This window comes from Triticum aestivum, chromosome 5B (assembly GCF_018294505.1).
Source record: "Triticum aestivum cultivar Chinese Spring chromosome 5B, IWGSC CS RefSeq v2.1, whole genome shotgun sequence".
Classification (NCBI taxonomy): Eukaryota; Viridiplantae; Streptophyta; class Magnoliopsida; order Poales; family Poaceae; genus Triticum; species Triticum aestivum.
The window spans coordinates 4517315-4530768 of record NC_057807.1 but is presented as its reverse complement, the minus strand read 5'-3'; the positions used below and the strand labels follow the sequence as shown (position 1 = coordinate 4530768).

General features: G+C 44.4%; 1 protein-coding gene across 1 annotated transcript; it reads left to right on the top strand.

Annotated features, from left to right (window-relative positions):
• Window positions 1-1065, top strand: LOC123115390 (glycine-rich protein 23-like). Its single transcript, XM_044536551.1, has one exon. It carries the CDS (start codon window positions 45-47, stop codon window positions 699-701), a length of 657 nt encoding a protein of 218 aa, XP_044392486.1. The 5' UTR covers window positions 1-44; the 3' UTR covers window positions 702-1065.
• The last annotated feature ends 12389 nt before the right edge of the window (window positions 1066-13454 follow it).

Genomic DNA, 13454 nt, shown 5'->3' with positions numbered 1-13454 from the left:
AGGCTTGGCACTCCACTTAGCTGAGAACCTAGCTAGCTCGATCGATGGCGAGGTGGAGCACCGTTACTGCCGCAATGGCGTGCCGTTTCTTGCTCGTCGCCCTCCTCCTCGCGGTGGCGCCGCTAGCACCGGCTGACGCGAGAGATGTGCCTGCCACGGCCACCGCCACCGCCAAGACCACAAAGACAACTGCGACGACCACGAGTGCTAAGAACGTCGGCGTGGCCGCGGCCGCACCGGCCGGCCTCGGCGACCAGAAAACCTTCCTGGGCAGCGGCCTGGGCGGAGGGTACGGCGGTGGAGTCGGGGGCTTCGCTGGCGCCGGTGGGGTGGGAGGCCTGGGCGGAGCGGTGGGTGGCATCGGCGGCGCCCTCGGAGGCGTCGGGGGCGGCGTGGGAGGGATCGGGGGCATTGGTGGCCTCGCTGGCGTGGGAGGCGTCGGTGGGCTCGGCGGAGCCGGCGGTGGCGTTGGCGGACTTGGCGGCGCGGGCGGGCTCGGTGGCCTCGGCGGTGGTGGTGCAGGTGGCCTCGGCGGTCTGGGCGGCGGCTCCGGTGGACTTGGCGGTGGCTCGGGCGGACTTGGTGGCCTCGGCGGTGGAGGAGGTGGTCTTGGTGGCCTCGGCGGTGGAGGGCTCGGAGGTGGCGCCGGTGGACTCGGCGGTGGCATCGGACACGGCGGCGGTGGCTGCATCCACCCGTGACCGTGACATAGATCGCTGTGCATGCAGTACGTACGTGGTATGTTGCATGCATGCATGCATGCATGCGGAGGGGCAAGCGGAGGGGCAACGGTCAAGGTCGAAGTAGGGTCAACGCTGCATGCATGCATGCATGCAAGATTGTCAGTAGGAAGTGTATCCACGTGTTGATGATGTGATGTTGAAATAAGCATGCACGTACGTGTACACGTACGCTAGCTCCGACTAGTGTTTCTCCATCTTTGTCTAGGGCCCGCACGTTTACCCTTGTGTTTGTGTTGTGTGTGCTAGCTCCTCAGTGTCCCTGTATGTGTAACGAAAAATAATTCAATCTTATCATTTTCAAATCTGTTACTCCCCGTCCAAATATATATGGCCTAATAAGTTTCGAAAATACTAACGCACACACGTGTGGGCGTTTGCATCTCTTCCACACGCGTGAATCCACATTCATTTGTGGTTGCACGAATTTTGACATGTTTGTGATGCCATGTAGGACTGGGATGGTGTGTGGGAATTCATCCGGTCGCCCACATGTCCGTTTCATCACACGGGAGGGCCAGTGTGTGGGCGTTTAGCAGTTTGCCCACACGCCTGTTTTCACTCACGCATAAAGGCTGATGTGTGGGCATTTGCCATCTCGCCGACACGCCCGTCTTTTTTCCCACACCCAAAACTGCCAGTTGCCATGTGTTTTGCAGTATACATAATAACTACCCTAGTATGCTTGTAAGCAGATGACAACTCTTTTTTTACCCGAACATGTCAGTTGCCATGTGTTTGCAGGGTACACAACAACTGCCCTAGTGTGCTTGTAAGCAGATGACAACTCTCTCTTTACCCGAAACATGTTATGTTGCCATGTCTCTTTGTAGCGCTACACGGCAACTGCTTAGTGTTAGTAGGTGGCAACTCTTAAGGTTTTCAAATCATGGCAACTGTAGTAAACCAGACCATACATGGCAACTGCCTAGTGTTAGTAGGTGGCAACTCCTAAGGTTTTCAAATTATGGCAACTGTAGTAAACCAGACCATACATGGCAACTGCCTAGTGTTAGTAGGTGGTAACCCCTAAAGTTTTCAAATCATGGCAACTACAATAAACCAGATCATGCATGGCAACAGCTGCAGTTGTCCAAAATGGCATCTGACACTTTGACCTGAGATGGCAACTGCAGTTGAGCAACCATGGCAACTGCAGTTGAGCAACGATGACAACTGTAGTTGTCCGACATGGCAACTGTAGTTCAGCGGCATGACAACTGCAGTTAAACGAACATTGAAGAGGGTTCGAACGATGGGAACTGCGGGGACGCGTGGTGACTGTCACGCGGGGCATGTGGGACCGTGAGGTAGATGTGAGAGAGGTCGTGTGGGCGTTATCCATTTTGCCCACACATAGGCGTGTGAGAGGGACCACAAGGAAAAAAAGGCGTGTGGGCGCTAGTTGTTTTGCCCACATGTAGGCGTGTGGGCTGGTCCTTTTAGACACCACACAAAACGTGTGGCCAGATCCTTTAACGTCCACAAGTGTGGGCGTTATCGGCGTTCTGAGCCCACCTTTGACTATTACTTTTTAATAATATATGAGATGTACTCCCTCTGTTCCTAACTATAAGTCTTTCTAGATATTTTAATATAGATCACATACGGATGTATATAGACGTATTTTAGAGTCTGGATTCATTCTCGCCCGTCCAAATATATATGACCTAAAAAGTTTTTTGAGCCCACCTTTGACTATTACTTTTTAATAATATATGAGATGTAATGAAAATCTATATCAATTGAAACTCCTTTCCCATGGGAAATTAACAACATGATTTGTGTCATGCATGTTATATACTATTGCTCTAGCACATGGTCAAAGACAACCTCAAAAAACGTGTTGGGCCATATATATTTCAAATCGAGTAACTTGAACATTATCAAGAAGCCCATCTCAACTTCTGGAGCTGCACATTACATGCATGCAGTATCCATTGAAAGACAATCAAACAAGGAAAAACGCATAATGAAAAATAAAAAAATACATGTTCTAGATATAGTACATGTGGTAAGCAACTCAAACTTTAATAAAGAGGTAGGAGGTGCTCAAGTGAGCATCATTTGAGCAGTCAGTAGATAGTTGAGGGGTAAAAGTAATTTGTATTCTCCGTTGCAAAATGTGCAGCCTCCAATTATTAATGTTGGATACATAATCCATGATCGTCCATCGAGAAATAAAATTAATTCTATGCTATTGCGAATATCGATCTCCCATCTTGTTTAATTAGGCGAATCAACTTGTGCTTAGATGATTAGGAGAATAGTGATATCCCAAGTCCATCAAAGTTCAACTCCTAAACTTGACGTTGATGCTCGCATTTTTTTGAATTTATTTTAACCTTCCGGTGATGTGCGATCAGTGGGAGACGATGTCCCCGTCAATCTCAAGATGACGTGCCGGCTCAGTTACTCAGAGTTGCTCATAGGAGTAAGGTGTGCGTGTGTGGTTCATAGAAGTGAGTGTGTGCGCATGTACAAGAGTCTGCGTCCTGCGGTATTCAAAAAAAATAATCTTGTTTAATTAAGAAGGGTCCCGAATATTTTGTTAGAATTGGCATTTTGTTTGTTGTACTAAGGTTGTACAAGGTTTGAATACATAGTTTTGAATATCATTGATTGATTTAGAAATAAGAATTTCTCATACGATTAGTAGCTAAGAAATAGAGTTGTGCCTCAAAAGTAAAAAACATGACAAAATTCAGAGCATCACGACTGATTTTTTTTTTATAGCAGAAGAGAGTCTTGCCCTCTCCGATTTCATATCCCAGCACTCAGCTAGTGAGCACAAACGGAAATCTAGCAACATTCGGGATAACAGAAAGCAAAAGACAGCAAACTAAGGCAAAAGCGAAGAGCGCATCCGGCCAGCGAAGTGAAGTGAAAGCCCGTGAGGAACTGAATCGGCCGGGGTTGCTGTCAGTTTTCCAACCTCGGCACCCCTAGACGCCATCCCTGCGACGCTCTGAAGACCTCATTTGCTACCCGCTCGACCATCTTTGCTCCCAGCTGCAAGATTCTTCTCTCTGGGCCCTTGATCTGCAAAATAGACCAGTCAAATATCCAATTGCATATTAGTTTCACCACACCCAAAGGGTCATTTATTCTTTTTTTTTTCAAAAATCACATCATTATGACATTTCCAAAATAGTCCATAAAATAGCAGAGACCCCAACAAGCATCAATCCCCTATCTGACTTGGCAAAGGTCAGAGTCCATCTGCCAAAACAGTCATCTAGGGTGACAGGTGTCAAAAGAAATCACAAGGAACATTTAAGTAAATTCCAAATCAGTCTGGCCACGGAACATGGAAAGAAAAGCTGATCTATTGTCTCATCACACCCATAGAAAATGCAAAATTTCCCTTTTCCATCCTCTTTTTAAAAGGTTGTCTTTGGTTAGAACATTTCTTTTATTCATTAACCAGAGAAATATCTTAATTTTGGCAGGTACCTTGACCTTCCAAAGAAATTTTTGTGGAAAACCAATTTCATTTTTGATCAGGGCGAGGTACAGGGATTTAACAGAGAAAACTCTGTTTGCATTCAGCATCCACAAAGACCTTCTCTGCCCCCATATACATCCACCTCTTCACATCTAGATTTAAGGTTCTCCCAAAGACCAGCTACCTCTACATTCATTGATCTTCTAAAAGAAAACACCGACCATCCTTTAGTAAGCACGCCAGCCACCAAAATATTATGATTCATGTTAATGAAATAAAGATTTAGGCATGCCTCTTTAAGTGGTTTATCACCTACCGACAAAATCTTCCTAGAATCTAGTATTTTTGCCATCACCAATATTTTTCTTTATGTATTTATAATAGATCTCTCTGATCCCAAGTATGTTGTACCAGAACTGGGAATCTCCGGGCTTATGTTTGATCCTAGAGATGCATTTGTCCTAGATATACTTTCTCCACAATATATCTTGCCATAATCCAGAATCATTTTCAATTTTCCACAACCACTTGGCCAATAAAGCTTTATTAAAGCAATCCAAATTTATAACCCCCCCTCCCCCGGTGATTTGGATAAGCAACAAGTTTTCCAATTCAGCGGGTGACATTTCTTCTTATGTTCATCAGCTTGCAAGATTAATCCGGCTCTGAAGAAGTATATCCTTTTCCTTACCCCAACCCGGAGCGGGTAGAAAGACATCATGTAAATGGGTATGTTAGTTAGGCATGATTGTACCAAGATAATTCTCCCTGCTATGTTCAGCAGCCTCCCTTGCGAACAAGCACACCTCCTTTCTATCTTTTCAGTAACATTTTCCACATTTTATTCCTAATCCTTTTGTCAGAGACAGGCAGTTCCAGGTATTTTAAAGGCATTTTCCCTAGGGCACATGTGAAAATTTTCTGATACAAGTCAGTTTTATCCACAACCTCTCCAAACAGATATATATCATTCTTGTCGAAATTAAAACTTAGCCCCGACATTTGTTCAAAGGCAGTTAAGATAAATGTTAGATTTGTAGCACTCTCCTTATCATCTTGCAAAAGAAAAATTGTATCATCAGCATATTAACCCTAGTTGCATAAGTTTCATTAAGTACCCCTTTCACAAAGCCCTATCTTCTGGCATTGTCCATGATAATAGCCAGAGCATCTACGGCTAGATCAAATAGGAGTGGAGACAAGGAATCCCCATGTCTCAATCCTTTGTACGTTTCGAAATATGGACCAACTTGGTCATTGACCTTAACTCCAACATGCCCCCCATCATGGTTTGCATAATCCAGTGACACCAATGGTCAGGGATTTTTTGAGTTTTAGCATTTTATATACAAACGACCACTTGATCTTATCATATGCTTTTTCAAAATCTACTTCAAAAAGAAGAGCATTCTGTTTTTTAGTGTGGATGATATTCAAAGCTTCATGCAAAATTACCACACCCTACATGATGTATCTACCTTTAATAAAATCAGTCTAGACAGGAGAGATAGTTGGATTTACTACTTTGCTAAGTCTATTCATCAGCACTTTAGTGATAATCTTGAAACTAACATTGAGTAGACAGATTGGCCTAAATTTTTGTATCTACCTAGCATCCATGGTTTTTGGGACCAAAGTTATGATCGCATAATTAATTCTAGATATGTCCAGAGTCCCCTTATGAAAATTATTAATCGTATTCATAAGATCCTCTTTAATCATTTTCCAGAAAAATTGATAGAAATCAATTGGGAAACCATCAGGTCCAGTGCCTTTATTTTTTCCATGGAGAATACCACATGTTTGACTTCCTCAAGAGAAAATGGTTTGGTAATATCATCTATCTCTTTTGGTGATATGCAATCAGCATTCTAGATATTCAGAGTGATGTCAGATTTCTCAGCTTGCCCAAAGAGAGTTTTATAAAAATAGTAATGTATTTCATTAAATTCTCCTCTCCCTCAATTAATCCATCATTATGCTCCAAAGAAATGATCCAGTTTTTAATTCACCTTCTATTTGCCTTTGCATGATAATATCTAGAATTCTGGTCTCCTTCTTTGATTTCTTTATCTTTATATCTCTGTAGCCATTTCATCTCCTCTTGTTTAAGTAGTTCATTTAATTCACTCTTCATTTGTTTTTGTAGATTTCTATCATGGGCAGAAAGTCCATTTAAACATTTTTATCAATCTCATTCAGTTTGTCTAGCAAATCCCATTTCTTCTTCCTATATAAAGCATCTGTGTTGAGGGTCCATCCTCTAATTTTCTGCCTAATTTTTCTCATCTTTTTCTGCCATATGTCAACACTTGAGCCAGACATTTTCTCCCCTAGTTTTTTCTACAAATTCTATGAACCCCTCTCTCAACATCCAAGCATTTTCAAATCTGAAAATTGGCTGTGAGGAGGCTTGCTCCCCAGTGTCTAAGATCAGGGGAGTATGATTAGACACTTCTCTTTCCAGTGCAGTAACCATAGCTAGAGGGTATTTGTCCTCCCAATCTGGACAAATATAAGCACCCTATCTAATTTTCAAATGTGGGGTCTGCTTGGCAGTTGGCCCAAGTGAAATTCCTGCCATTTAGTGGTAATTCCCTAAGCCTTGCATGATCTATAATTGCATTAAACAAAAAGCTCCAATGATCAGGCTCCTTGGATTTCTATCAGAGCCGGATCTAAGAATATTAAAATCACCTCCCACCACACACGGTAAAGGATTATCTTGATATACCCTGGAAAGTTCAGCTAAGTATGTTGCTTTCCCATCATTCTAGGCATCACCATATATAGTAACTAAATTCTAATGGAATTTTGCCATTTTGTCATACAACTGAATTCTAATACAATAAACCCCCCTTTTCTACTGCTCAATATCAAAATATCAGAGTTACACCCACCACGAGCCTACTAGGCTTCCCTCCAGGTGGCCTCCATTCCCAAAGATTTTTTTTCCCACCAATCAGATTTTGTAATTCTGAGTTAGAAAATTAGATTTAATATTCTCCTGCAACCCAATGAAATCAAGTTTGTTTTCCACAATCATCTCCCTAATAAATCTTTTCTTAATGTCCTGCCCTATCCCCCTCATGTTCCAAAACATGCCAATCATGATTTCCTTTTAGTTTTTCCCCAACCCCCCTATAGAGACAGGTTATCTCCCACTGGTTTTACGAGGGGTCCCTCTTTTCTTTTTAAAGCTACTTGAGAAAATTTTCTTCAAGTGCCCATAATGATCAGTTTCTATCTCAGCATCAGAATGATCTTCATCTGAGCATAATTCTTGTAACAGAGCATCTCCGGTGTCAATAGGACCTGGAGAGCTGTCTTCCTTCTTTTCATTCTTAATAGCAATATTCTGTAAGTACATGTCTTTCCTGGTCAACTCCATTTTGGCAATCAGGTCCAAATTTTGATCCATCATATCAATGGAGCATCCCAAATCCACCCCAATAAGCTCACACATAGAAAGTAAAGCTTTTTTTCAAGGGAAAGGTTTTTGAGATTACCATAGTTGTCCTTCTTAGCAACTCTTTCTTTAGCCAGGTCTTCAATCCTAGCATCTTTCTTGTCCAAGTTCCTGTCACTTTTTCTGGATGGACCTTCTCCCTGCTGATCCTGTTTGTCTCCGCCTTTTTTAGTCACTCCAACCTTTGTTCCAAAGGGTTCTACAAACTCTTACTGCCTCCATAATCCACAAGTTCAACATAAGCATTAGTAACTTCTGTCTTGCTCAGATGTTCCAGATTCTAAAATTCCTCTGCAGCCACATCTTCCATTTCTTTTTTCCTCGCCTCCATCTGTTCTTGTGCATGCATCTGGTGATCAGTTCTTGTTGTTTATTGACCATTTCCACCACAGTTCATTTTCCTATTCCAAAACATCTATCTTCCTCTTTTCCTAGGTCCTCATAGCACTTTGCCTAACTCTATCCTCTTCCAATTCTCTAATTTTCTCAGTGATAGCACCTAGATCTTCTTCCACTTCCTTCCTATTTCCCAATGCAGAAATTTGTTCATTCTGAGGTTTTGTCAGTTCCTCACTTTTCTTTTTCATCTCTTCAAACTATGCTAGGCTCAAACTTCCCAAGGAAATATGTTCTCTTGCATCTTTAGCCCCTTCTGTTGTCTTTCTCAGTTTCCTCCTTAGTTCATCATCATATATTCCATGATCTCCTTTTTCCATAGCCTCACATCTACTCTCATCATACCCCCAATGTTCCAACACCTCCTCTAACTCAACAGATATCTTGTATATCATCAAATCCTTGTTAGTAACTTCAATATGAGTAGGTATCTTTGCAAAGTTTCTGACCCCAGCTTTAGCTCTAATCTTTTCTTATGTAATGCTGCTCATATCAATCTCCAACACAGATCCTAAAGTGGCAGCCACCTAACACATTCCAAAGAAACGTCTAAATCCCTCAGGCACATGTCCAAACCTCACCATCACAGTGTGTAATTTTCCAATTGCTTGGGTGTCATAGGCCCAGTTTTAACATTGATAATTGCTTTAGTTCCCAGCAGATTAAAGTCATCAAACTTTTGTAGTTCCATAAGTCTCCCTTTGTTTGGGAATCTCATCAGGTATGCATTTTCCCCATGTTTCTTGCATCTCCACTGCCAATTCCAGCTAAACATATATTTGAAGCCTTTCAGAAATTGTGTCTCATTTATATCCCCAGAAACCACTCTAGTAATCCCCATAGGGTTGGCCTGTTCAATATTGAGCACATCCTTCAAATTCTGAACTACCAGGACCCCTAATCCTCTTGCTGCATATCCTACAAATTTGGGGACTGGCTTCATTTGTTTCAACCAAGCACATTCTTCAGTGACGTGGGAATTTTTTCCACAGATGACACAGTTTCCCAGCTTGCAGTCTCTAGTCAAGTGCCTATGATCCTTACATTCGTTGCAGAATATTTCAGTAACCATGCCCCCTCTGCTTCCCTTAGCACTCTCTCTAGCATAGCTTAGATTTTGATTCTGTCCCAGGTCCACAACACTTCTGATGGCTTGTTCACTCTTCCCACCACAACCAATTCCATTACCAGCAGGCATAGGCTATGTAGCTAGCTTACCCCTGGCAATCTCTTCAGCCTTGCTCAGATTCGATTGCACTCCAGTTAGTTCACTGCTATGGGAGGCAGAATTTTGAGTCTGGCTCCCCTAGCCGATTTGTTCAAGAAACGCACCAAACCACTGCTGCTGTTGGGGAATGTCCACATCAGGGTTTGAGGAGGTATAGCCACCTCCATCACCCCCTGGTGCACAACAGAGACACTCAGATCACCTTATTTTTGTTGAGGCGGGTCTTGATACACTGCTCCTGTCTTGCTTCTCATCATGGTGCTGTTCTTGCTCTCCTTTTCCAACTGTTCTTCTCCCCCCTCAAAAGCCCTCTGATCCAGATCTCTTCTAACAAAGTTTCTTCTCCCGTCTTCATACCTGTCAAAATCTTCCTATCTTCTTCTATGCTAAAATATTTCCCTCCCCCCTCTATTGGATCTACCTGCGCCACGAAAGGCACCAAAGTTCATGTTCATCTCTTCTTCTCTGGGTGGCGGCAGAGGGGGAAACCCTAACTCTTCATAGACATCAAGCTCCCCAACCCCCATCAAACCCACCCGCTCATTTATACCAGTGAAGGAAAGGGAAAGCGCATCACTCGAATATGCCTTCACCATTTTTCATCCAGCCCCCTCTCCGATCTACTTTTTCCCACCTGTGTCGAAACACGCTCGGGGATTTTCAGTTGATACCGGTATTTGTCTCCTTTAAGAATATCATTAGAGATATCCATTTTCTCACTATCTACTATGCAATAAGTACACACTAAATCTCCAATCTCCATATCTTCGTCAGACCAGAAATCAGGGATTAGCGATAACTGTCTCTTTCCCATCTAGTTCTGAATAACTATTCCATCACATTTTGATTTATCCCCATTCACCACAACATAATCTATCTCATGACACTCCGCCAATCGAGGGAAGTGCATTTTTGATTGTTTTCACTCCTAGATCCTTTGTGCTTCTTCTCTCTATCCTTTCTATGTTTACCCCCCCTCCTTCCTAGAATTTGGGGAAAGTAAATATTTATAGAGATTTGCAGAATTACCTTTTGTCTCCAATGAGGCACCGGCCTCCTCATCGGGTCCCTCACCGGCCAACAACCAGAATCGATTGCCGGTCGGTGAGGTCCCTACTCCCTGCGCAGGGAGCGAGCGAGGTTGAGCAGGCGTGGCGAGCGGCGTGTGAAATGAAGAGACATCCTCAGCACCAACGGCATCTTCATCTTCTCCTTTGAACCAGGCTTCATCTCCTCCTTGTACTTCTTCTGCCCAGGTATCTCCAGATCTGCATGCTCCTTCTGCTTCGCCGTTTGATTTGGTGCAGGGAGACCCATCACCGCCCCGTCCACAAACTCCGATGCTCCGGTCAGAGCACGACAGCGCGGGCGGAATGCCTTCCCGTTTATGGCCTGCCTAGGGTCATCTGACGCAGCCTCCTCCATCACCCAAAGCAGCATCCTGAGTGCTCCCACTGGCTCGCCCGTTAGGGTGAGGCGGAGATCCTCCGTCTCTGTGAGCTTCTTGTACGCCGCCCACGCCGCCTCCTTCGGATCTCGCTCTTCCACAAACCAGGATACTATCTTCCTGAGTTTCCCCACATACGGATCTGAATGTGGCAGACCCGTTAACTAAGCCTCTTCCGCGAGCAAAATATGATCAGCACCAAGACTTCATGGGTGTTAGATTCATTACAATGTAATCTAGATTATTGACTCTAGTGCAAGTGGGAGACTGAAGGAAATATGCCCTAGAGGCAATAATAAAGTTGTTATTTTATATTTCCTTATTTCATGATAAATGTTTATTATTCATGCTAGAATTGTATTAACCGGAAACTTGATACATGTGTGGATACATAGACAAAACACCGTGTCCCTAGTAAGCCTCTACTAGACCAGCTCATTAATCAAAGATGGTTAAGTTTCCTAACCATAGACATGTGTTGTCATTTGATGAACGGGATCACATCATTAGGAGAATGATGTGATGGACAAGACCCATCTGTTAGCTTAGCATATTGGTCGTTCAGTTTATTGCTATCGCTTTCTTGATGTCAAATACATATTCCTTCGACTATGAGATTATGCATCTCCCGAATACCACAGGAATACCTTGTGTGCTATTAAACATCACAACGTAACTGGCTGATCATAAATATGCTCTATAGGTATCTATGAAGGTGTTTGTTGGGTTGGCATAGATCGAGATTAGGATTTGTCACTCCGAGTATCGGAGAGGTTTCTCTAGGCCCTCTCAGTAATACACATCACAAGAAGCCTTGCAAGAAAAGTGACTAATGAGTTAGTTGCAGGACGATGTATTACGGAACGAGTAAAGAGACTTGCCGGTAACAAGATTGAACTAGGTATGAAGATACTGCTATCGAATCTCGGGCAAGTAACATACCGATGGACAAAAGGAATAACGTATATTGTCATAACGGTTCGACTAATAAAGATATTCGTAGAATATGTGGGAGCCAATATGAGAATCCAGGTTCTGCTATTAGTTATTGATCGGAGAGGTGTCTTGGTCATGTCTACGTAGTTCTCGAACCCGTAGGGTCCGCATGCTTAATGTTCGTTGACGATATAGTGTTATATGAGTTATATGATTTGGTGACCAAATGTTGTTCGGAGTCCCGGATGTGATCACGGACTTGACGTGGAGTGTCAAAATGGTCAAGAGGTAAAGATTGATATATAGGATGATAGTATTCAGACACCGGAAGTGTTCTGGAGGGTATCGGGTATTTATCGGAGTACCGGAGGGGTTACCGGACACCCCGAGAGGTTAATGGGCCACATGGGCCAAAGGGGAAGGGGCACACCAGCCCAGAAGGGGTTGGCGCACCCCTCCTAGGCCGCCGGCCAAGTGGGAGAAGGGAAGCGGGGGGAGTCAGCCTCTCCCTTCCTTTCCTCTGGCCTCTCTTCCTTTTCCCTTCCGGCAAATATGGTAGGGACCGAATTGGGGAAGAACCCCAAGTAGGATTCGGCCTACTTGGCGCGCCCTCCTGGATGCTCCCTCCTTCCCCACCTATACATATGTGGGATGGGGGCGCCTAGCACAATGAGACAATTGCCTAGCCGTGTGCAGCGCCCCCCTCCACCGTTTACTTTCTCGGTCATATTTTCGTAGTGCTTATGCGAAGCCCTGTGGAGATCACTTCACCATCACCGTCACCATGCCGTCGTGCTGATGGAACTCATCTACTACATCGACGTCTTGCTGGATCAAGAAGGCGAGGGACGTCACCGAGCTGAACGTGTGCAGAACTCGGAGGTGCCGCACGTTTGGTACTCGATCGGTGGATCGTGAAGAAAGTTCGACTACAACAATCACATTGTGAAACGCTTCCGGTTACGGTCTACGAGGGTAAGTAGACACACTTTTCCCCCTCGTTGCTATGCATCTCCTAGATAGATCTTGCGTTAGCGTAGGCAAATTTTGAAATTGCATGCTACATTCCCCTACACAATCGAGGGAAGTGCATTTTTGATTATTTCCACTCCTAGATCCTTGTGCTTCTTCTCTCTATCTTTTATATGTTTACCCCCTCCTTCTAGAATTTGGGGAAAGTAATTATTTATAGAGATTTCCAGAATTACCTTCTCTCTCCAATGAGGCCTCGACCTCCTCATCGGATCCCTCGCCGGCCAACAACCAGAATCGATTGCCGACCGGAGAGGTTCCTACTCCCTGCCCAGGGAGTGAGCGAGGCTGAGCAGGCATGACGAGCGGCGTGGGAAACCCTAATAATAAAGAGAACTGGGTTTCTGCCCGTACGTCACGCCTTTTTGCAAAAAAACCCTATAGTTTATGTTATTCAACCCGCACTACATATTTACCCTTGAGAAATAAAATAAAAAAATAATTAAAAGAAGCAAAGACCAAGGGACAACAGCGGCATCGATGGGCGCTTGTTTGGGCAGCGGATCTCGGATGCTCCGCCGTGGATCCGGCGACGGACGGATCGAGATGGGAGAGGCGGCAACCTCCATGGCGGGTCCCTGAAGGAAACCAGCAGTGGAAGGATGAGAGGGAGAGGCGGCGATCTCCATGGTGGGCTCCTTGGAGGACACCAGCAGCGGCCGGCAGATCCGGCCCATGCCGGCGGACGGATCGAGACGGAGAGGTGGCGTCTCCATGGCAGGCTCCTTGGAGAAAACATGTGAGATTAGAGAGAGGAA

Excerpts from the sequence above, each read along its gene's own strand:
- LOC123115390 (XM_044536551.1), top strand. The coding sequence starts at position 45 with ATGGCGAGGTGGAGCACCGTTACTGCCGCAATGGCGTGCCGTTTCTTG.